Genomic DNA, 24,276 nt, shown 5'->3' with positions numbered 1-24,276 from the left:
AGCGCTGCTCCGCAAGTTCTTATCACACTGCACCTTCCTCACGAGTCCTTTGCAATCACATCAGTCCTTCCAAGTCCTCTCCGCACAGTCCTTTTCAAGGGCTTTGCTTGCGCGCTTTTATAACCAAGCCAGCGAATGCTCTGGAAGCCCAAAACCACGCCTGTCAGGCGATCTCACTCCAGCCCTCGTTGGCTGGTTATGGCTTACCGGCCCCGCCCTGATGGCTGGTTGACGTGGCCGCACCTCCATCCTGGCGCTCCGCCCCATTTTCGGGCCTTACCTCGTGGGTTTCTGGGCTGGTTTGGGCGGAAGCCCAGCGAGGTTGCGAATGCTGCTGGCAAAGGTGCGTAACCAATTGGGAGGGGCCATGGGGCACAGACTGGGGAGCGCTTAAATGGCGTCGCTTGGAAGGGAGGCTGCCAAAATGAACGAAGGGGCCTACTCTTATTTGTTTGACGCAACGCAGATGCAACTATTGGGAATGGCCTTATCTAAACACAGACGAAGAAATAAATGACGTCCTATGGTGACCTACGTGTTGCTTGTGGCCTATCTATGGGGTGCAACCTTTAACCTTTAATGATGTTATATGTGTGGGTTCTCAAAACCGCAACAATATCTACACATACATATACTGTACATACTTGCTCACTTATGCACACAAACTTGGGAGACTGGATCTTAAAATCTACAAATACACTTCTACAGTGGGGCCTGAAAGTCACTTTACACCTCCCCAGTAAATAATTCATTCTTAAATTCCTGTTTGGTTTAATTAATAGATATGCCTTCACTGAACACTTAATGGTTTTTTTCTTTAATAAATATCTTGAAAGGAACGTTTTAATGTTTTTTTGTGTCCTTGTAGGCTCGATTGGCCCCGGCCGCCAAAAAAGGGGGATGTGATCATGTCATGCATCACATAACCCGCACATCATCTTGAGAATACTTTTGCTGCAGGACCGACAATCAGAACTCCCTTTTTTTTTTTTTCTTTTTTTTGTATACATGATCGAGGCTCATGAAAGAGCCAACATTTATCACACAAAAAATCAAACAAACACATAAAACATATAATAAGGGGAGCGGTAGACAAGATGGGGAGAGAAGGGGAAGCACAAACACAACATTTGGGAGCAGGGACATCGGGAGATCTGTGGGAGGGAGAGGGCTTGGGGGGAGGAGGCGTGGGAAGGGGGTGGGGGAAATATAAAACACAAGGACACTGCAAGGACTTCCATGAAAGAAATTGGAATTTCAAAAAAGTGGATCTGGGGTGAATTAGCGGGGGTAGAAAAGATCAAGGTTTTGGATGGGGGAAGATAAGAGATGGTGGTGAACAGCTGTGTTAAAGAGCTGGAGGGAGGAGTGGGATTGAAGGGAGTGGGGGAGTTTGTTCCAGAGGTGGGAGAAAAGAGGTTCCAGAGGTGGGAGAAACTCTGAAAAAGCACTGAGAATGCCAATGCCATCAAGATACATAGTTGGTGGATATAGCAATACTTTACAACTAAAGATGGTGGGAATACGTTTTTTCCCAAAAGAAAACCACGTTTTCTCAAAAGACCCATAAGGACAATTTGGACAGCCAAGGTAAAACTTACCAGAGGAAAGTGGCATGGCCCAACTGGTTCAAGCATACTGATCACCTGTTCTTTGTTTTGTTTTCGTATCCAACGTCAAGGCTCATGGAACAGAGATGATACACAGGGGGACACATTGAGGAGATAGTGTGAGTGCGATAACTTGTGGATACAATGAACATGAGGAGAGAGAAGGTGGAAGAAATTATGAAACCAACCTGCAAAATAGATGTGGAGGTGTGTTTGTTTATGTTTATGAGTTGGTGATTGATGATCTGAGTTGGTGATGCACTGCCAACTTGAACTCTTGGTGGGAAGAGTGGGATTGAACATACTGAACAAGGAGATTTTCGTCAAACAGAAGAAAGGAACATTCAGGTGGAGGTGAGCAGTGAGCTTAGATTTCTCGTTTGTGGAACCACACTCCTATCCGTCTCTCGCTCAAAGGCTTCAAAACATGTGGTGCAACCCATCTCATCTCATCTCCCATCCATATCCACAATATGTATTACCCCCATTAACCCTATCCAATCCAGCCCTCTTACTTACAGGCTTACTGTGGTTCCTTCCCTCATCTCTCACTCTTTTCCTTTTCATTAATCTCCTTACTTATTGTATCCAACTGTTGCCCCCACTGCCGTACTGTCAGTTTATTGTCTTTTTACCTGCGATTCGTCATAGGTCTCCAAGAGCTCTGCAAGGTTGTTGTGGTTCTTGTTGGGGGTCAATCCATAAGCCCCCATTTTGGACCAAGTCCAACAGGGGCTAATAATATGGCCGCCTTCTTAGTGTTATGGTGGGCCTAAGACATCAGGCCTGTAAGCATCTGCTGATTATACACTGCCCACGTTTGTTGGATCAGATTTCCATTGTTTTTGTTTGGATCGAGTGTTGATTGGAAATGGGGATGGGCGTCTTAAAGTGTTACGTAATATCTTATAGGGTGTGAAACCAGCCCCAGCTGTCCGTCAGACTCGTAATTGATACTGAACCAAACCAGGAAGACCCTCGGAGATAAATTGTACAATACCTTCAACAGCAAGGATGAGGGAGTCAAGTGAAAAGAGGAGGCTAAAAAGATATATTTTGTGTCGAAGGCTGCGACCACAGTGCAGTCATTCATGTTACCATTTGTCACCTCACTTCCATGAGCCTCCATCTTGCAAATAAAATAAAGGAATTGATAATATTTTGCTAATAGGAAATTCAGTATAAATAGAAAAGGTATTGTTGAAATCTCCATTGACATGCAGTTTGGATGAAATCCATTTCAATATCAAACAGTTTATTACCCATTACTTAAAAAGGGTTGGCGTCAGGAAGGGCATCCGGCCAGAAAAACATTGCCTCAAAAAGAGAACCATGACAATTACAACTACATATGGGCAGGGTACAGCCCGAAGTACCCCGTGGGGGACCCCACTCCCTCTCGTCAAAACTCAAGGTGGGGAACCCGATCGAAGCAAGGGTGGAAAATCACTCCATTTATGACGACAAAACGTCTGATGCCCGAAGTGGAGATCGGTTTCTGAGGTTTGGGACATGGAATGTAAGGACAATGACAGGGAGATCAGGAGAAGTGGTGGAAGTATTGGTCAGAAGAAGAGTGGACATATGTTGTGTGCAAGAGACGAGATGGAAGGGAAGTGGTGTGAGAATGGTGAAGGGTAGGCAGGGACAGAAATACAAGTTTGTGTGGCAAGGGTGCCCGGAGGGCGTGCATGGCATTGGTGTCATGTTTTCTGAGGAGTTTGTAGACAGTGTGGTGAGTGTGACGAGAGTGAGTGAAAGGTTGATGATGGTGAAAATGATGATTGGAAAGCTCTTGGTGAACGTCATCTCGGGATATGCTCCGCAGGTTGGTTGGAGCGATGAAGAGAAGGACAAGTTCTGGTGTGCAATAGAGAAGTTGATGGAAAACGTGAAAGATGAGGAAGTTGTTGTGGTAGGAGATGACCTAAATGGACATGTGGGTAGGAGTATGGACAGTTTTGAGGGAGTTCATGGGGGTTATGGATATTGTGTGAGAAATGGAGAAGGTGAAAGGATTTTGGAGTTTGCTGATGGAGCCGATTTGTTGATTTGTAATACTCAGTTCCAGAAAGAGGATAATAAGCTTGTTACATACACGTCAGGTGGGTCGACGACAACCGTTGACTACTTGATGGTGCGTAGGCGAGATAGGGGGCACCTCCGGGACACAAAGGTGATCCCGGGGGAGGAGGCTGTTTCACAGCACCACGTGGTTGTCTGCGACATAAGGGTGAAAGGTGCGAGGAGAGCTCGGCCGGTGAAGTACGAACCGAGAATGAAGGTGTGGAGGTTGAAAGAGGCGACAGTAAGGGAGGCATTAAAAGAGAGGCTGAATAGGGTAGAGGATGATGTGGTTGAGCTTGAAAGTGGTTGGATGTCAATGAAAGATAGTCTGTTGGGAGCCGTTGGTGAGGTATGTGGATGGACAAAAGGACCACCGAGGCACTCAGAAACATGGTGGTGGGATGATGAAGTTGGAAAGAGGATTGACGAGAAGAGGAAGAAGTTCAAGGAGTGGCAGAGGGCAAAGGGTAAGGGGGCAGAAAAAGCAGAGCATGAAAGTTATAAGGCATCCAAGAAGGCTGCAAAGAAAGAGGTAGCAAAGGTGCAGGAGGCATGCAGGAAAATGTTCGGAGAACGCTTGGATTCGGAAGAGGGTCAGAGAACGGTATTCAGGATAGCAAAGCAGATAGCGAAAGAGAGGTGTGATGTGATGGGGGTGAGTTGCTTGAAGGATGAAGTGGGACAAATCGTTGTGGACCCAGATGGAATTAAAGGAAGATGGAAGACATATATGGAAATGCTGTTGAATGCAGAGAATAAATGGGATGGCAACATAGAGAGTAACGCAGTTTTAGGACCGGCAGAGAAGATAACTGAGAAGGAAGTTGAGGAAGCGATAAAAGCAATGAGGAGTAGAAAAGCGGGAGGGCCGACGAGAGTTGTGGGAGATATGTTGAAGAGAGCAGCAAGTTGGGGTGTGAAGAGAATGACAGAGATCTGTAATCTAGTGGTGAAAGAAGGCCGCATTCCATTGGCTTGGGAACTGAGTACCCTCGTCCCTCTATACAAGGGGAAAGGTGACCCTCTGGACTGTGGCTCGTATCGAGCGATAAAGTTATTGGAGCATGGAATGAAGGTATTGGAAAGGGTGTTGGAGAGGAGGATAAGGAAGAAAGTGAAGATTGACGAAATGCAGTTTGGATTTAGGCCAGGAAGAGGAATGACAGACGCGCTTTTTATTGTCAGGCAGTTGCAGGAGAAGTACATGGAGAAGAGGAAGAAGTTGTTTCTTGGGTTTGTTGATCTGGAGAAAGCATTCAATAGGGTTCCACGTGAAGTAGTGACATTGGCATTGAGAAAGTTTGGAGTGGAGGAATGGTTGATCAGAGTAGTGATGGCAATGTACAAAAGGGCACACACAGCTGTACGGATGAAGAACAGGAACAGTGGTGAGATTGAGGTGAAGGTGGGAGTGCATCAGGGGTCGGTACTAAGTCCACTCCTATTTGTAGCTGTGATGGAGGTGCTGGCTCAGAACGTAAAGGAGGGTTTACCGTGGGAGTTGTTGTATGCAGATGATCTGGTGTTGATTGTGGAAAGTATGGATGGACTGAAGGAAAAGATGAACAAGTGGAAGGAATATATGGAGACAAAAGGTCTGCAGGTGAATATCGGAAAGACGAAGGTGATGGCAAGTGGTAAAGCATGTGGTGAGGTGGAAAGAACTGGGAAGTGGCTGTGTGCTGTGTGCAGGAAGGGTGTCGGAGTGAACTCCATTCAATGTACAATGTGGGCTGAGTGGGTTCATCAAAAATGTAGAGGTCTGAGAGGGTCATTAACCAGTGTGGCAGCTGCATTCAAATGTAAGGTGTGCACAGAGGGAGCTGCAGATGGAGGAAATGTTGAGTTGAATCTTGGAGACGGCGTGAAGCTGGAAGGTGTGAAAACATTTTGCTACCTCGGAGACGTGCTGAATGGAGAAGGTGGATCAGACTTGACAACGTTTGCTAGAGTGAGATGTGCATGGAAGAAGTTTCGGGAACTGAGTGGCGTGCTGATGAGGAGGGGAGTGTCGTTGAAGCTGAAGGGAAAGGTGTATGCTGCTTGTGTGAGAAGTGTTATGATTTATGGGAGCGAGACATGGGTAATGAACGTAGAGCAGCAACGAAGGCTGGAAAGGGTGGAAATGCGAATGGTTCGGTGGATGTGTGGAGTGTCGTTGAGAGAGAGGAAGACAAATGATGAATTGCGAAAGATGATGGGAATAGAGCCTGTGATTGATGCTGTGAGGAGAAACAGCTTGAGATGGTTTTGTCATGTGTTGAGGAAGGACGAAAGTGACTGGTTGAGAAGAGTGATGGAAATGAATGTAGAGGGAAGTAGAGGACGGGGAAGACCGAGAAAGACTTGGCTAAAGATGGTGGAAGAAGAAATGCGGGCAAGGGGGTTAACAAGGGGAGATGCAGAAAATAGGGCAAAATGGAGAGGATTGTCATGGGGACCGCATGGCTAACCCCCGCTCTCGCAGGGAAAATGGCCTTAAAATGCATGTTGTTTGTTTGTTGTTATTACCCATATTCTGGATCTTTAGTGTACCCTATGAAAGTGTTTCTTCCCGTTCTTGCCATAAACAGCCCACTTGTCACAACACAGGAGATTTGCAAACCTATATCCATCTTTTTTGAACAAAGCTTCAAACAACATACCTAATATCACAATTTATTTGCTGCTAGTTTAACAACGTTGAGCACAAGGTTCTCTTGCATAACAAGAGTTACGCCTAGGTCCCCCGTCGGTGAAGTGATGCGAGTTGACAAAGTGGAAGACGCATCTTGGACTTTGACGTGGCGACCCAATTTTCAATAGCGCTCTTCCTTATGCCTAGATACACCCACACACCAGATTAGAAGTTGGTACTTCGCTTATTTTTCAAGATATTCCGCTCACAAGGTTCAGACATACATGGCATCAGACATACATGGTGGCGGCCATCTTGGATTTTGACGTGGGTTGCACCCACACACCAAATTAGAATTCGGTCTTTCGCTTATGCACGTGCGCACGTACGCATGCACGTACGGACGCACACACGGACGGGGGGAAAACCATAGTCCCCCTTTCGCTCCGCGGTGCGACGGGGGACAATAAACGCCGTTGTCCCTCATTCAAAAATACGCAATTTGTTGTGGCTGTCTGACTGAATTTGTTTGACTGCGATACATTTGGCCATACAAACCATACCATACATTTGGCCATATTTGGCCATATTTGTTTTGGCCATACATACATTTTGGATGCATTTGGATACATCCAATCTCAACCAAACTTGACAGGAAGACTAAGGGTTACACGATGGAGATTGGAGTGACTTCATTTGCCCACCTCCCCAAGGGGGTTGTTCGTCTTGGTCGAACTCTATGTTGAGGTGTACATCCGTGTTAAGATGGCTTTATCGTGGTGTTTTTCCAAGGCCGCTTCTAATAACAAAAGTAACAAGCGTTACGCCTTGGTCCCCGGTCGGTGAAGTCATGCGAGTTGACAAAGTGGAAGGCGCAAGGCGGCCATCTTGGATTTTGACGTGGCGACCCAATATTCAATAGCGTTCTTCCTTATGCGTAGATACACCCACACACCAGATTAGAAGTTAGTAGTTCGTTTATTTTTCAAGATATTTCGCTCACAAGGTTCAGACATATATATATATGGTGGAGGCCATCTTGGATTTTGACGTGGTGACCCAATTTTCAATAGCGTTCTTCCTTATGCCTAGATACACCCACACACCAGATTAGAAGTTGGTACTTCGCTTATTTTTCAAGATATTCCGCTCACAAGGTTCAGACATTCATGGCGTCAGACATACATGGCGGTGGCCATCTTGGATTTTGACGTGGGGTTGCACCCGCACACCAAATTGGAATTTGGTCCTTCGCTTACGCACGCATGCACGCACGCACGCCCGCACGGACGGACAGGAAAACCATAATCCCCCTTTCGCTACGCGGTGCGACGGGGGACAATAATGCTAATGACAATAGCATAATATTAATGTTATTTCTCGTACAAAACAATATTAATACTAATAATACGTGCTTCTGGCAGTGTTGCGCCGCCGGCTTACAACAAGTGCCACATACAATATTTTGCAGCATCGTATTTTGATGGAAAAAATCATCAATCAAATTGTCCAATAGAGTTGTAATACAAGAGTTGTTTTAGTGCATATTGACATCACAAACCTGCGGGGTTCCAGTTTGGCGGCGACGAGGCGTGCACCTTGCCAGCCAGCTCCTGCCCCGCTGTGATATGTTATGGTGATGTCGACATGGTTAAACAAGTAGTACGTGTCATGTACGTTGTAACCAGGCTGTGAACGACAGCAAGAGATAAAGTGACTGTAATATAAACAGTACAAGTAACATCATCCAGCTATCCTCTAATATCAGTGGCATAAGCAAGAGATAAAAACATTGAAATTACTAGCAACGGTACACGCCCTCCCTTCGGGCGGGGCTTCAATTGGGAGGCCCAAATGAAAAGGTAAGATACCAGAAATAGAAGGCTTTTTTATTTTAAACGATTCATATCAACATCCGTTAAATCATATCACACGCAAATCATCAAAATCTAAACAGTATCTTACTATAATTCACCAAATGTCCCACAGTGATCGATACACTATGATCGTGATGATCATGATCGTGAATCGTGATCGATAATGGTGTTCACAATCGCTATGTCATATGTACTCCCGATACGTGTTTCCTTCAGTTGAAATGGGTTAGAATTCTCTCAAGCAGGGATTCAACCCATGTCCTTATAAAAGGTCTTTGTCCAAGGTCACAGAGTTCGATCGGTGCAGCCGTGCAGCGATCGGTGCAGCCGTTTGTGCGGCACCCGGGAAAACAACATCGTCACAATGAAAACATCGTCACAATGAGAAAAATGAACGTTATGCGAACGCGAATGTTATGTGGGAGTCCAAACCTGAGAATGCTGGAGACCAAAGCTGAAATTGGGAAAACTAAATAGCCTATTTTACTCCTGGAGATCCCAGGATTACCCACTCAAAATATCGTTGCATTCGGTTCAGCAGTTTTTACGGTACCATCGAACGGACAGACAGACAGACGGACGGCACGGATGGACATTTGGTGAATTATAGTAAGATGATATACTGTATATGTAAATCAATACATTCAGTTAAATTTACTCTGACTAATAGTGTGTGTAATACAGTTGCATTATATGCAGACCAGGCTGTATTCATTCATCGATATGGCCTGGAAATGGTGGCACTGACAAAGCAGCAGCAGCAGCAACAGAGGATGCAGGTCTGTGAGAACAGTTGCGTCAAGAGGATTGTGGGAGTGAAGAGGATTGATAGAAGGAAGATGGATGAACTGAGGGAAGAGATCAGTGTGCAGATGGGCTTGACATGAGGATTGGTAAAGAAATGCCTGAAATTAGCAGGGCAACTCATTCAGATGGAGGAAGACAGACTTCCAAAGAGAGCAGATGTGTTGAAAGAGTGAGGCAGGAGAAAAAGGGCTATAATCACAGGTGAGTAGGGGAGATTGTGGGGTAAGGAATGCCAGAAAGGTGGAGGTGGATGGAGAGTGGAGAGAGATGGTGGGTGATAGAGGGCAGTGGAAAAGTGTTATTGACAGAGCAGAGCAGCAAATCTGTACCAGTCTGCTCCACCCAATATAAAGGAAGAACATGCATCGGCAGGGGCAAGTGCAAGTCATTTTTGACCGTTTTTTTTTGTAAGCAATTCCCCACATGTAATGTAGGTAATCATGCTGTAAAAATGGCTGCCCCACTACAACAGTGCACGTAATCAAGTTTCTGCATAGCAAAGGTATCACACCTTATGACATTCTTAGGAGATTTGAAAAACGTGTACAAATGGTGCAAACAGATTTGAAAAGGACATACGAGTGCCTTATGTGCAACGAGAAATGGCTTCCGCAGGAGGGGTTGTTTGACGAGCCTTCCGCAGCAAAAAGGATCAGACAATGAGACATTGTCCAGGATTTAAAGACTTATTCCATTTGAAAGACCAGCATTTAATCAATGGGAGTGATATTTGTTGACTCCCAGGCAGACGGGAGACGGTTAAAGGAAGACAGGCTGAAGGGCGCACACACACAGGAGAAACAAGAGCAGCAGAGCAGGATGAGAAAACACAAACTACGATGCTATTTCAACCCATTGCCAATCTAGGGTTTCTCGATCATCTCAGGAGAGAAAGAGAAAGAGTCAAGTGCATAGTGGATAACATAAGATGGAGACGACATTGAATGGGATGGGTTGGATAGACATGATTTGGAGCAAAACACACAGTTGAAACATTCTGCCTCATCTCGAGTAGAGACTGCAGTGAGGTTTTTTTGAGGTGAGGGAGAAGCATACACCAGAGATGCACGTAAGAAGGTGTCACCAAGCTTTTGAGGAAGGAGACGGGTTGAAGAGTTTAACCTTGAGATGAGCAAGATGACGTTTTCTGGCTTACTGAAGGATTAACACGTACTTCTCCAAAGTCTTCCAGAGGATAGTTGGAGACAGGGTGGGATAAACTGGTGCACGAGAGAAAGGGAGAGAGAGAGAGTAAACTTTCAAATCAACATATTCTCAGCAGAATCAATAGTGGATGGTGTGTGGATGCGGGCCCAATCTTTTTGAGAAGGCAGACTGTAGTCCCTGCCAGTTGACCTGGGTGAACAGCCATATTCTGCTGTTTTGAGGTCACTCGTTCACAATAACTGGAGAGGAGTGGACTTCAACAAGAAAATGGGCAGATGAGCCGACAGGGACAGAGGAAGAACACGAGAGGTTGCTTCGAATGTTTGTCATACCAGATTCAGAAGGGAGGACATGGCAGTTACCAGAGATGCGAGTTGGAAAGTTCACAGATTGGGTCAGATTCCTGTAATCGCAGAAGGACTCAGCATCAATGCCGTGACAGCAAAGTGGCAGTGGCAGTTGAAGTTGCTATAGATGAGGAAAGAGTTACAATGCAATATTATCTGCTGACCTGAGACTTTTCAAGATTCATCATTATGCACCGATTTCTCTTTCAATACATCAGTATTCTTGTGAAGCATTCTCATTATTGTTTCGGAGGACATGTTAAACACGCTTGATGAGAGAATACATCTCAGTCTAAACGATGACTATTTAAAACTTGCCAGCGACATTATCGCCCACTCTTACGCTGCTGCTGTGAGCGAAATGCAATTCATCGACATGACATCACAATCCCCGAGTGCACTCTGTCATGCTAGTGCGGCAGCTTGTGACCATGTATATTTGTTCTATGCGATGACCACCTACCTACCTGATGCAAAATTTCGCTCTAGCTCTTTCCAATTCTACAAATGAAAAGTGCACTCAAAGGCAATGCGATGATGTCCACGGTACAACCAGTTCTGCAATGAGTTCGAAAAGAGGACTATTGAAGATGCGTCTGAATGGCATAGGAATGCTGGAAAAAAATTAATCCTTTTTTAATCGGTTACAGGAATGTATGTGGCACTTCCTTCTCATCGGTAGAATTTGAGTATCCATTCGAAGCTTTTGTGAGCATACTGTTAAACAAGTGAATCCTCTTGGATTGCGCTGAGGTTCGGGCATGGAATTTCTAGGAGGAAGTATAATTTGTATGCAATGAAAGTACATGTAATATGGGATCGAGTAAGATCGAGTAAGCTTCACCAGTGCGCGTGCGCGAATTTACGTCACGTCGGCAGCGAGAAGGCGTTCCCCAACACGAACCAATCAGGAACTGCCACGCCCACTTATATGATCTCAGAATTCCTGTGACAGGAATTAGCGTTACACTGGCTGGAAGTCAATCGCTAGAGGCGCTTCCTCAGCGCCAATAAACACAATGCAAAACTGTAAAGCCTTCCCCACCATGTCCTCTTTGATAATGGCCTAACACCCCTCCTATGGAAAAAAATTGCACCAATTCCTCTAAGATTACACAATTCTTCCTTTTCCGGTTCCTGTTATCCCACCTGATCCCCTAAACAATCAGATTTACAGACATCATTGATGCACCAAACTTGACAACCTTCATCCCCTGCTGTACCAACTGCCAATCCAAAACCACACATGTGCCATTCTTCCCATCATCCTCTCCACTGGAGAGAACCTTGTGCTCCTGGTCATCCCCCATCCATACTTACTATCTTTTTCTACCCCCAAATGACCCCATTCCCAAGCACTCTTTTTCCAGGTTATTGTGATTTCCCCCTTTTCCCTCACCTCATTTCGATTGTTGGATGTCGGTTGGTTTGTTCCTTTGCTGTTTCATCCTCACATTCCCCTAGCTCCCTTTGCTGCGTTTCATTCAGCTTGTGTGAAGCTTGTTCACCCCCATGTGTCCTTTCCCCTTCCCATTGATCTCACTCTGGTGTTGGTGTTTCCCCCTTTACATTTTTTTTCCCATTCCATTCTGCTTTAGCTCTTACACGAGCCTCAACCATGGACACAAAAAAAATAAACAAACAAAAAAAATCACATATAGACCAACCAGACGAGGTGGAATGCCCCCTCACCAAAGGCTAATCAATGAGCAGCTCATGTTTTTAAAATCAACAATATGATAAACGCACAAAGCAATTATTCTGAAATTAGTTCAGCTTAGAATAACTTACAATTCGAATCCTTAATACTCCTGCCTGCAGCTAGATTTGAACGTACAACTTATCGGATGCTAACCACGAGGGAACCATTGCATCCATTCCGGTGCACAAGAGGATAGTTCACAAGAAGTGCATAAAATCAGTGTGGAGACTTTAATAGAAAAAAAAAAAATGGAGTTGAAGAGTAACAACAACTACTTACATTGATTGCACACGCATCTTTCATGAGGCCCTCATCGTTCACGAAGCAACCAACAGGAAATCCCGTGCTGCAATACTTTTTTCCATCTTCTACATTGTAACACCACGTCACAGGCATGTTGTCTATGATCCTAAAAGCATCATTACATAGCGCTCAACACAGAAACTCCACACTTCATTCTCTACTGGTCAATGACAAACCATATTCTTCATGAAATTAAACACAACTAGGGCATGCCCGTACTATATATATATCTAAAAGTATATCCCCCCCCTCTATTTACATGCAATGGTTTGGTCCAAAGCGAACGGCTTGCGAGTACGGTGACAATCCCCCCCCCCCTCTATTTACATGAAATGGTTTGGTCCAAAGCGAACGGCTTGCGAGTACGGTGACAATCCCCCCCCTCTATTTACATGAAATGGTTTGGTCCAAAGCGAACGGCTTGCGAGTACGGTGACAATCCCCCCCCTCTATTTACATGAAATGGTTTGGTCCAAAGCTAACGGCTTGGCGCTTGCGGAGTTTGGTAAAGAAATCGCCATCGCGTGCACAAATGCGCAGGAAAGCGAATGAATCGCAAATTAGTTTTAATTAGTTTTAAAACATAGTTTAACGCCCGAGCGAGTTTAACGCAATCGCAAATCGCATCGCAAAGCGAAAGAATCGCAAATTAGTTTTAATTAGTTTTAAAACATAGTTTAACGCCAACATAGCGCCAACATAGTTTGCCGACGGGAAATAAATGAATACGCTCTCAAATGTGCCATCCGAGGCAGAGTCTGTTCGCCACGTTCGGCACACGTGATAGCTCGCTGCTCTCTGATTGGTTGAATCGTTTTTTGGACATAGCTCGGTAACTACTTCTGCGATTAATTTAAAACCTTGAAAAGGCACATCCTCGGGTCCCCAGCAATATACCTGGCAAGTTTCAAGTATATCGGACCGGTAGTTGTCGAGAAACAGCGGTCACAGACAAACATACAAACATACAAACATACAAACAAACATACACACAGAGATTAGTGGAATTATAGATAGATGACAATTGGATGACATTTATTACCTCCGCCACCGAAGGTGGATGGAGGTTACGTTTTCACCCCTGTCTGTTTGTCTGTCTGTGACCAGGATATCTCCAAAAGTTGTGGACAGATTCGGACAAAATTTGGCAGAAAGGTAGTGTATGTGACAAGGACGAAATGATTAGATTATGGTGAAGATCCGGATTCGGATCCGGGTAGTAGAATTTTTTTTAAAGTGATTCTTCACCATTGGGAGATAGGGCCAAAAACGATACATAGCACAATATCTCAAAAAATTGTGGACGGATTTGGACGAAACGTGGTGGGCCAGTTGGGTGTGTGACAAGAAAGAATCGATTCAATTTTGGTGAAGATCTTAATATGGATTCGGATACGAGAATTATTTAATTTTTAAGTGATTCTTCACCATTGAGGTTGATTCTTCACCTTCACCTTCACCATTGAATCGAGCAAAACGCCATATGCAACATGATATTTTAAAAGGTTATGGACGAGTTATGACTGAACTTGGGAGACGAGTTTGTTAGGCGACAAGAACAAGCCGATTAGATTTTGGTTCAGGTCCGAACCCAGATCTGGCCCATCAGTGGGATACAAAACAAACTGTTGCACCTGGCGGAGGTATGCGCTCTACCGAGTGCCATTCTAGTTATCGTTATTTTAATCAGTCATCACAAACAAACAAACACAAAGAAACAAACAATCTCTGATACTCAGTCATAGATCGCCTACGATTAGATTGTAGAAAGCTGAAAAGGTTACACATTCATCATATTGTCGTGTTCCTAGGGATTACAGTCCTCCAAGGAAACAGATAGTTGAATGAGCTTACACTCCGAGGCGTTCAGTCAAAAATGACGGTGTTCTTTACACGCGAGGGAAAGGAAAATGATGAACTTACCTTCACAGGTCCACCAGATGTCTTCAAACCTGCGATAATTAATTCCAAGCCGACACAGAATTCAATGTACAAAAATACCGGCTTTATTGAAGAAATGCCGGTAACCAAATAATGCACGGTAAAATAAGATTCCTAAATGGAGCGCCCCGACACAGACTCAAATACAACACAAGAGGAAATATAACTGGAAAATAAATGTGTTAGTTTGTACTAAGCTTCGAGCGGCTCTTGAACCTCGCCAGGAATCGTCCCGGATCGTCACAGGCCCCCACGTCCCTGCGCGCCTGCACTGCCCACGAGCGGGGTACTAGGCCTCGCTGTGCAGTCCGCTCCTCTAGCCGCAAAGTGCGAAGTTAGCAGGCCGTACCCATTCCACTCGCCCCCGCTCGTCCCCGATGATCTCGTTCACCAGCCCCGACGTGCCAAGGAAATGAAAATGCGGCCGTGCCTTCAATCGGAACCCAGCACAAACAGAGCATGCAAATGTGTCCACCTTCCACCAACACTTCCAGGTCCAACTCAAGATGCACCGTATGTGTAAAAAAAACAAAAAACCACCTTTAGAGGCAATTTTTCCCCCCTTTTTCGGGCACCGTGGTTGTTGTTTTTGTTGGTCCCCTTTTTGAAGCAATGTTTTACGGCCGGATGCCCTTCCTGCCGCCAACCCTGTTTTGTCGCCTTTTACGACAAGCAGGGAATTACCAGTGAACTGGTACTCAATTTGCCGACCTCGGAAGGATGACAGGCTGAGTCAACCACCCTGGCGTTAATTCAGCGATCGACCGGGCTTCGAACCCAGGATCCTAGGATCCTAAGCCGGCACCCTATCCGCTAACCCAACACCAGGCTAGCGTATGTGTGACCATTCTTAATGAAATCCAGATGCCGAGAGCCTATCTGACCAAAAAGAGAGAGTTCGCTATGGAGGCCAGCCCGGAGAGAACGATAGAACCAAAAGAGACAAAATGTCGGGAACTCCGTTTTCTTCGCAGTCCTCTGACGTCATCCGATGCCACCCGTGCCTGCTCCAACCAGCGGCCGCCGCCACATCACTCTATCGTACCCTAACCAATCGCTGCTCTTCGGGGCGTGGCCTCACAGGCCTGCTTGCTTTTGTGATCACCCATCGGTGGTATCAGCAATGGTTCAATGTCCCAGTTCCGGTCGCTTTTATTTAGTGTTCTAAATGGTCGATTTCTTGCTATGTGTGTGTGCTGCATTGCCATAAGGAACAAAGGAAAAATAACAGAGGCTATTATATACAGGGGATTTACCATTAATCCCTAACTAATTAACATAACCCCACCCCTCTCATGGGGACACTTATACGTACTTACACGACATCCGGTCGAAACGAATTTCCTGCTTATGATACATGGGGTCTTTCTTCTTCATGACATTCGGAGCACACTACCTATACAATTCTACCTGGCTCTATACACAAACGTAACAATATATTGGCGTTTTCAATGCAAACTTGCTCAACATTATAGCCACCATCACATTGCATGCCATTCCAAATCTTTTTGGCAAATGATCACAGAAATAGTCACTCCATCCAAAACACCAAAAATTTACCAGTAGTTATGGTAGTTCAGCTGCATAGCTTGCATGATGAAGTGCAAGCGAGCTTGGTCTTCTTTTGAAGTTGGGTCGTAGACTTTAACGTCACAAACCTTGGCACATTTTACATCCTTCTTGAACTCGATCTGCCAAAGAAGAGTTAAAGTGACAGGGTTACAATTACCAAATAACTTCAAACAATAGGTAATCCATTTGATTTTACTTGTTTAACAAGTTATTACAACAATGTCCTTCCCCCGTTCTTCTCCGGTTCGGGGTTTGTCCACATGTAGGTCGGATGCACACTGCACAGCTGCTTCCTTTAACCAAATCAAAGTTAAGTTTTCCAAACCAGATCTGTTGCGGTGGCTGGAGGTTGTTTTCATGTAACAATGAAAACATCATTGTCGAAAATTCATCACCACAATACTGCGCCAGGTGAGCTAAAAAGGTCCAACAACTGATTCTCTTAACTACAGACCTATCAGCTTACTTCCAATGATCAGCAAGGTCATCATCACAGTCGATATAAAATACTCCCATTTCCTCAACAGCCTCATCTCAGATCACCAATTTGGTTTCAGACCAGACCACTCCACCTTGGACATTCTGCTTCTACTCACCCAACAATGAATGGAGGGCTCAATGTCAGCCATGAGATCAGGGCCATCTCTCTGGACGTATCCCGTGCTTTTGATACAGTCTGAAATCTATCTAACAACTCTCTGCCTGTTGCATCCAATACCGCCTCCACACATGGCTCACTGACTTCCTCTACTCTTGCAGCCAATGTGTGGCACTCAACGGAATCCTGTCATCTCCTCTCCCCGTCAAGGCCGGAGTGCCACAAGACAGCGTGTTGGGCCCAGTCCTCTTCCAGATCTTCATTAATGATCTCTCTGAATCTCTGTAATATCCCCTTTCTCTATTTGCTAATGACCACCATCTGCCATGACATCTCTCATCCTTGAGATAGCCTCTTCCCTCTCTGCAGACCTTGGCAAAATCACAAGCTGGTCAAACACTTAGAATGTCTTTCAATCCTGACAACTCTTTATGTGCCTCTCTCTGTCTGTGCCGCTCTCTGTGGCTTCTTAACAATCCTCTTGAGGAATTTCAGTCGCTCAAATTCCTTGATCTCACTATCAGCCAAGATGTTTCTTAGGCAAACCACATTTCAATGTTGACCTCCAGAGCCAGTCGCCAGGTGGGCATCCTCCGTCGTACAAAGTCCTTCCTTGGCACACATGAACTCCTATCCACCTACAAAGTCTTCATCCACAGCTTGATGGAGTACTGCTAACCCATTCTGGGCTGGCTACCCTGCTTCACACCTTGCTCAGCTTGACGCCGTGGACGCCAAGGCCTTCAAAAGATCATTGGAATCTCCCGCGATGAAGCCGAGTTTATGGGCCCGTCACCTTTCCCATCACAGATAGGTCGGTAGTCTCCCTGTCTTTCTTTCCGTGCTTTGTCCCCTATCCCTATCCCACCTCTCATGTCCCCACCCCCCCATCCCAGCTTTCTGCTGGGCACACACAGTCCACCATCAACCCCCATCTTATAAAACCAACTAAATCCAGGATCACTGCTCACCTCTATGCAATTGTTCATCTTTTGTCCTGCCTGTGGACCCAACTTCCACATTCTCCTGCATTCTCATTATTCCCCCAAAGTCTTCACAACAGCTGTTCACCACCATTTCAGGTCATCCCCAATCCAAAAGCATGATCTTTTCTCTTTTTTTGAGAATCCAAATACCCTGAGAAAATTTAGAGTTTTTCCCTCCTGAGTTTCCTTCTGTATCCACCTTGTCCACCCAACACGTCCTTTTCTGCCCGCATTCCTCCACACATCCATCATTTATCCAAGTCTCCCTTATATGATTTCGTTCAACTCCACTGTTGATTTCTGTTACGTGCTCCTCCCCAACCCCCTGGTCACGGTGTACCTCCGAGCCCCAAGAGGAGTCACGGCAGAAAAATGTGTTATTCTGTATGTCAAAGATCAATGGTGAAGCCACACCAATTGTTACCAACAACCAAATATTGTATTAAGATCACACAAGAATAACAGTACAACAATAATAGTAATCAAAAGTACAATCAATATACAGTCGCGTGAAAAAGTAAGTACACCCCATGTAAAGTTTTGACCTTTTCAACATATTTCAACATGCAGCTATTTGATCTTCATTTCCACAATATTGATAGATAAAGGTGATATCATATAACAAATATCATGAAACATTTACATTTTGTAGTCCATTGTATAATTTAAACAAACATAAATGCAAATTTCACATGTGGAAAAAGTAAGTACACTCCTACATTTATCACTACTTCAAATACCTAAAATTAGAATCAGGTACACCAGCTCAGGTGCAAATGATTAGAACATCGTTAGAGAGGATCTTGGAGGAACCTGTCTTATTTAAACCTCAGACATTTAGTTTGGTTTGCTCTTTGTTGTTGAAGTGTGCGGCATCACCATGCCTAGATCAAAATAGCTCTCTGAGGCCTTCAGAAAGAAGGTTATAGATGCCTACGAGTCTGGGAAGGGATTTAAAAAGATCTCCAAACAATTTGAAATCAATCATTCGACTGTCCGGAAGATCATCTACAAGTGAAGAAGATTCCAAACAACTGCCAACTTGTTCAGGCCAGGCCGCCCCAGCAAGTTCAGCCCGAGAGCAGACCGCAAGATGCTGAAAGAAGTCTCTAAGAACCCCAGAATGTCATCACAGGACCTACAGGTAGCTCTTGCACTGTTGATGTCAAAGTGCATGAGTCTACCATAAGAAAGAGGCTGCACAAATTTGATCTACATGGGAGGTGTGCCAGGAGGAAACCTTTGCTGTCCAGAAAGAACATCAGGGCAAGACTAAAGTTTGCCATTGAACACCTAGGCAAAGACCAGCACTTCTGGAACAATGTGCTCTGGACAGATGAGTCAAAGGTAGAGCTATTTGGCCACAGTACCAGAAGACATGTTTGGCAAAAACCAAAGACAGCATTTGACCACAAGAACCTGATACCAACTGTAAAGCATGGTGGTGGAAATATTATGGTTTGGGGCAGCTTTGCTGCATCAGGGCCTGGGCAGCTCACCATCACAGAATCCACTATTAATTCTTCATTGCACCAGAGGGTGCTTGAGGATAATGTGAGGCCATCTGTTGGAAAGTTGAAGCTCAACCGAAGGTGGACCTTGAAACATGACAATGACCCTAAACATACCAGTAAATCCACCAAGGAATGGCTGAAAAGAAAGAAATGGAGGGTTCTGGAATGGCCAAGTCAAAGCCCGGATCTAAATCTCATTGAGATGTTGTGTGGGGATTTGAAACGAGCTGTGCATGCAAGAAACCCCTCAAACATCCCACAGCTGAAAGAATTCTGCATGGAGGTGGGTAAAAATTTCTCCCAGTCGATGTCAGAGACTGGTAGACAGTTATAAGAAACGCCTACTTGAGGTTGTTTCTGCCAAAGGGTAAATTTCTGCCAATACCACCTATTAGAGCCAAGGGTGTACTTACTTTTTCCACATGTGAAATTTGCATTTATGTTTATTTAAATTATACAATGGACTACAAAATGTAAATGTTTCATGATATTTGTTATATTATATCACCTTTATCTGTCAATATTGTTGAAATGAAGATCAAATAGCTGTATGTGGGAATATGTTGAAAAAGTCAAAATTTACATGGGGTGCACTTACCTTTTCACGTGACTGTATATCCTATGATGGTACCATCAGGTTCGTACAATATAACTCACTGTGCTCCAAGTGAGCGAAAAGAAGAAGATTCCCAAAGTCTCTAATCCCGGCTTCAAGCCAAAGTCGATCCGCTCCAGCGATCGTCAGATCAATGTCCAATCGAGACCAGAATCCCGTTGGGTTGGCAGTTACAGTCCTGCTGGCAAAGCTGCGCAAAGGCACCTGGGAAATCACAAGGCGCCCTCAAGGCGACTGGGAAATCTCACCCTCGGGTATGGATGTTTCACGGCTCACAGTCGGCGAACCGCAAATTAACCTTCAAAAGCCATGTTGCGCGCGCGCAGGCACGCACGCACGCACGCACGCACGCACACACACACACACACACACACACACACACACACACACACAATTAACGTCTGAATGCGGTGAAAAGGGCTGAAGCGAAGCAAAGACCTTGCGCGATGCGCAAAGCGCGCGAGTCAAAATGGCCGACGGCCCGTTCGAGGCGTAACGGCCCGACGATGATTCTCCTCGGAATCCACCGCCAAAAACCTGACACGCAGGTTGATCTGTCACAGCGATAACAACTCTGTCACAGGAATCCCTTTCCTGGGAAACCCAAAGTTCACTCGGGTGCTCGCCAACGTTTGCTCCAGACCGCAAAGCAACGATGCTTCTTCTCCGACTCACTCGCTCCGCCTTCTTTTTCTCCTCTTCCTCTTCTTCTTCGTCGTCCGGTTCCAGTTTCATTTAAAACATTAACTTTTTATCTTTTGAAAATAGCAATATCTATTTCCCTCAAACGACAACAATAATAGTACATGGATTCAAAAATGTTTACAGTGGATGAAAACCACAAAATCGGAAGTGACGCATCCGTAAGACTTCCCCCCCACAAAAGAAAGTAAGTTTGAACATAGTGAAAACTTCCTTTGCAGGTAAAAACTCTTTTAACAAACAAAAGTAAAACTCACACCCAAATCATCAATTCCCATGAGCAACGATAATTAATATTTCCCAAAATAAAGCAACAAAACTTCCAAACAACCAACAGAAATTTCCAAAGTTAGTTCACTCTGGACAAAGCATCAGCAACAACATTGTCCCTGCCCTTTACATGCTCAATCTCCAATTTGAACTCCTGCAAAGCCAAACTCCATCTCATCAACCTCTGGTTTTTATTTTTCATTTTTTGAATGAAGGTTAAGGAGTTGTGATCAAAAATCCAAAGCAAAGCAAATCTATAGCACTTTTTGAAGGAGGCCAAGCTGAGAACCAGGTTTCATGGTGGTTGGGTGGTGAGGCCTGGGAGTATTCACTGCATGGACGCATTTAGGAACGTGGAGTTCACGGGTTAATCCGTGTCGGAATCTTGGCTCAGCTGCTCCTGAGCACTCAGTGCTGCCAACTCTTCTCTTGATCATACAAATCATAATCACGGTTGTAGAGTCGGGTGCTGTAGTCATGTGAGTAGCGGTCCCCATCTCGGCTACCACCGTAATAGTCATCCCGTCGAGAGTTGCCAAAACTACGCTGCTGCTGCTGGGAGCCTCCGTAGTAATCACGACTGCGGCCGCAACCAAAACTACAACTCCCACCCCGGGAGCCATAGCCACCCCTGAAACTACCTCCACGTTTTCCTCCTCTGAAGCCCCCTCGACGCCCATGGCCTGCCTTCTCTACTGTTATGGCCCGACCATCCAAATCCTTGCCATTCAAATCCTTTTCTGCATCTTTGGCGTCCTTTGTGTTTTCAAACGTGACAAAGCCAAACCCTCTCGACTTTTGCGTCTCCCTGTCTTTTATCAGCAGCACTTCCAAGAGTGGTCCATATTTGCCAAAGATAGAGTCCAGAAACATCTTCACTTGTGTCAAAGTTCAGTCCACCTACAAAGAGCTTGCCAACATTGCGTCCATCCATGACTTGTGTGTGCTGACACTTAGTTTCAGGGTACTCGACAAGAAGTGACTGTGCAAAGCGTGACATCAGTACCTTCTCCTTCTCTTCAGAGCGCTTCCTACCTATAGCACGAGTCGCAGCACAGGATGGAAAGATACCCGGGTTCTCCTGCTCTAACTGTGCGGTGTTATTTTCCATACTGGGCTTTTCAACAAACATCGGATTACCAGAAACTCGACCACCGGCCAAATCATTCCCGATAATAAAAGAGATTCCCTCTACAGGAAGAGTGGCTTGTAAACCTACGGTGACCGGTCCTGACACCAAATCAGACTTCAAATGGATGACATGAAGTGGAGCTTTAACATAGCCACCAACCCCCTGTAAAAGAACACTAACACCAGTTGCCGTCTTCTCTGACAATGGCAAAATGCCCTCAAGCATCAAAGATTGATGTGCTCCTGTGTCCCTCAATACCCTAACAGGTCTCTGGTTCGTTAAGTCTCCATCCAGTGACACAAACCCCTCTGAAATAAAAGGTTTGTAACCCTCTTGAACAAGGTCGTTCTGTGATGCCGTAACTTTGGCATGGGAACCTTCACAAGGCACTGTCCTCCAAGGACGATTTCTCACATTGGCCAATGCATTCGGAGTTGTACTAGTCTGACTCCGCTCCTGATTTTTCCTTTTCAGGGCGTAACATTGGGCCATCAAATGCCCAGGTTTCTTGCAAAAAGCGCAAGTAGGCCCGGAGGAAAAACTCGTGGTCTGCCTCGGGCACCCCGGAAGATAAGTCCGTCTTGGAACTGTAGTCTTCTGATCCCTAAAAGTCGCGGTGTCAGATTTGACCTCATAGTCATCTCTAGGCCGCCTCCATGAATATTTGTTCTCTGCACCTGATTTACCATAACTCCCCTGGCTAACTCTAGGCGAGAAGTTAGGTTTGTGGAACCCCATCCTGTGTGTCAAGGCATAGTCATCTGCCACGGTTGCTGCCTCATACAACTCTGGAACTTTCTTTTCATCCAGATGTACTTTAATGTCCGCGTAGACACACTGTTTGAATTCCTCCACCAAGATCAATTGTCGCAACAGTTTGAAGTCTTTCCCAATCCCCTTCGAGTCACACCACCGATCAAACATGGTTTCCTTCATTCTGGCAAACTCCACATGGGTCTCACTCTCCCTCTTCCTGGCATTCCTGAATTTTTGCTGGTAAGCTTCAGGGACCAATTCATAGGCTTTGAGAATGGTTTTCTTCACTATCTCATAATCTGCACATTGGTCAATCGGTAAAGCCGAATAGATATCCTGAGCTTTACCCACCAAAACACTTTGCACTAACATAATCCAGGACCCCACAGGCCATTTTAGCATTTGAGCCACTTTCTCAAAGTGTAAAAAAAAACTTGGCTACCTCCTTTTCATTGAAGGGTGGAACCAGCCTCACATGCCTACCAACATCCCAAGTGTTCTGACTTGTTGTCGAACTAGCCCGGCATGGATACTACTTCTCTCCGTTCTCCCATTAATTCCAGCTCCATTGAGTTTAAGCTCCTTCTGATACACCATGTCACGTTCCTTTAACTCCCTTTCGGCTCTCCTTTCCTCTGCTCTTTCCCCTGCTCTTCTTTCTCCTTCAGCTCTCCTTTCCACTGCTCTTCTCTCCTCGAGTTCTCTTTCAGCTCTCCTTACCTCTGCTCTTCTCTCCTCGAGTTCTCGTTCCTGTTCTGCTCTTCTTTCCTCGGCTTTCCATTCCAACTATTTTAACCTTTCCTGGCTCTGCAGTTGCATCTCCATTTTCCGGAGCTCCACATTTTCTTTTTCCTCGGGTAACCAATCCACGGCTACCTATGTCCATGTTCCTTGTCCCACCAGAGATTCTACCACCAATGTCTGCATCTCTGCTTTCTTCATATCTGCGCCTCTGCGCATATCTGCGCATGTCTGCGCCTCCTCCCCCCAGGCCCTCTCTCTCCCGCGCTTCTCCCTGCTCTCAGGTGTTGTGTTTGTGTGCTTCCCCTCCTCTCCCCATATTGTCTTCCGCTCCCTCTTTTTGTATGTTTTGTTTGTCTGGTTGATTTGTTTGTGGAATAAATGTTAGCTCTTTCACGAGCCTCGATTCAGTATACCAAAAACCAAAAAAAAAAAAAAAATATGAGCTCGGACCTCCAAGTTAAAATGTTTGGCCAATATCAAGAGTTCCGATCTTTTTAACGCTTGGAACTGTGCCTCATTAGGGGGCGCCGCAAGCTTTTCTGCGTCAAACACCATGGTGACTATTAGTTAGCACCTGTTAACCTTCACACAAAAATTTTCAATATTTTTTGAAAAATTTGGGAATGTTAGAAAAATTCCAAATTTGGGAATTTTGGGAATTCTATCCCGGATGAGATTTAGGGAATTTAATCAGCAAAGACGAGCCCCCAAATTCTCTTAGCAAAGACGAGTTCACTCGTGACTCTTGCTCGCCAACGTTCGCTCCAGACCGCAAAGCAACTATGCTTCTTCTCCGACTCACTCGCTCCGCCTTCTTTTTCTCCTCTTCCTCTTCTTCTTCGTCGTCCAGTTCCGGTTTCATTTAAAACAAACTTTTTACCTTTTGAAAATAGCAATATCTATTTCCCTCAAACGACAACAATAATAGTACATGGAATCAAAAATGTT

The 24,276-nt window shown here is 45.2% G+C and overlaps 1 protein-coding gene across 2 annotated transcripts in view; it reads right to left on the bottom strand.

The window, feature by feature from the left end:
* LOC137425381 (transmembrane 9 superfamily member 2) overlaps positions 1-24,276 on the bottom strand; it is a 73,531-nt gene that overhangs the window by 26,544 nt on the left and 22,711 nt on the right. The window contains exons 4-6 of one of the 2 annotated variants that reach the window (XM_068113775.2): positions 15,999-16,129; positions 12,474-12,603; positions 7,856-7,983 (exon numbers count right to left, since the gene is read on the bottom strand). In XM_068113775.2, coding sequence (XP_067969876.2) covers positions 7,856-7,983; positions 12,474-12,603; positions 15,999-16,129 — 389 coding nt within the window. The remainder of the gene's footprint in view (positions 1-7,855; positions 7,984-12,473; positions 12,604-15,998; positions 16,130-24,276) is intronic. The other variant, XM_068113776.2, reaches the window with a different exon arrangement.

Source organism: Myxine glutinosa, chromosome 4, assembly GCF_964187855.1.
Source record: "Myxine glutinosa chromosome 4, kmMyxGlut1.1, whole genome shotgun sequence".
Classification (NCBI taxonomy): domain Eukaryota; kingdom Metazoa; phylum Chordata; class Myxini; order Myxiniformes; family Myxinidae; genus Myxine; species Myxine glutinosa.
The sequence above is the reverse complement of the archived record's forward strand: the minus strand, read 5'-3'. Positions and strand labels throughout refer to the sequence as shown.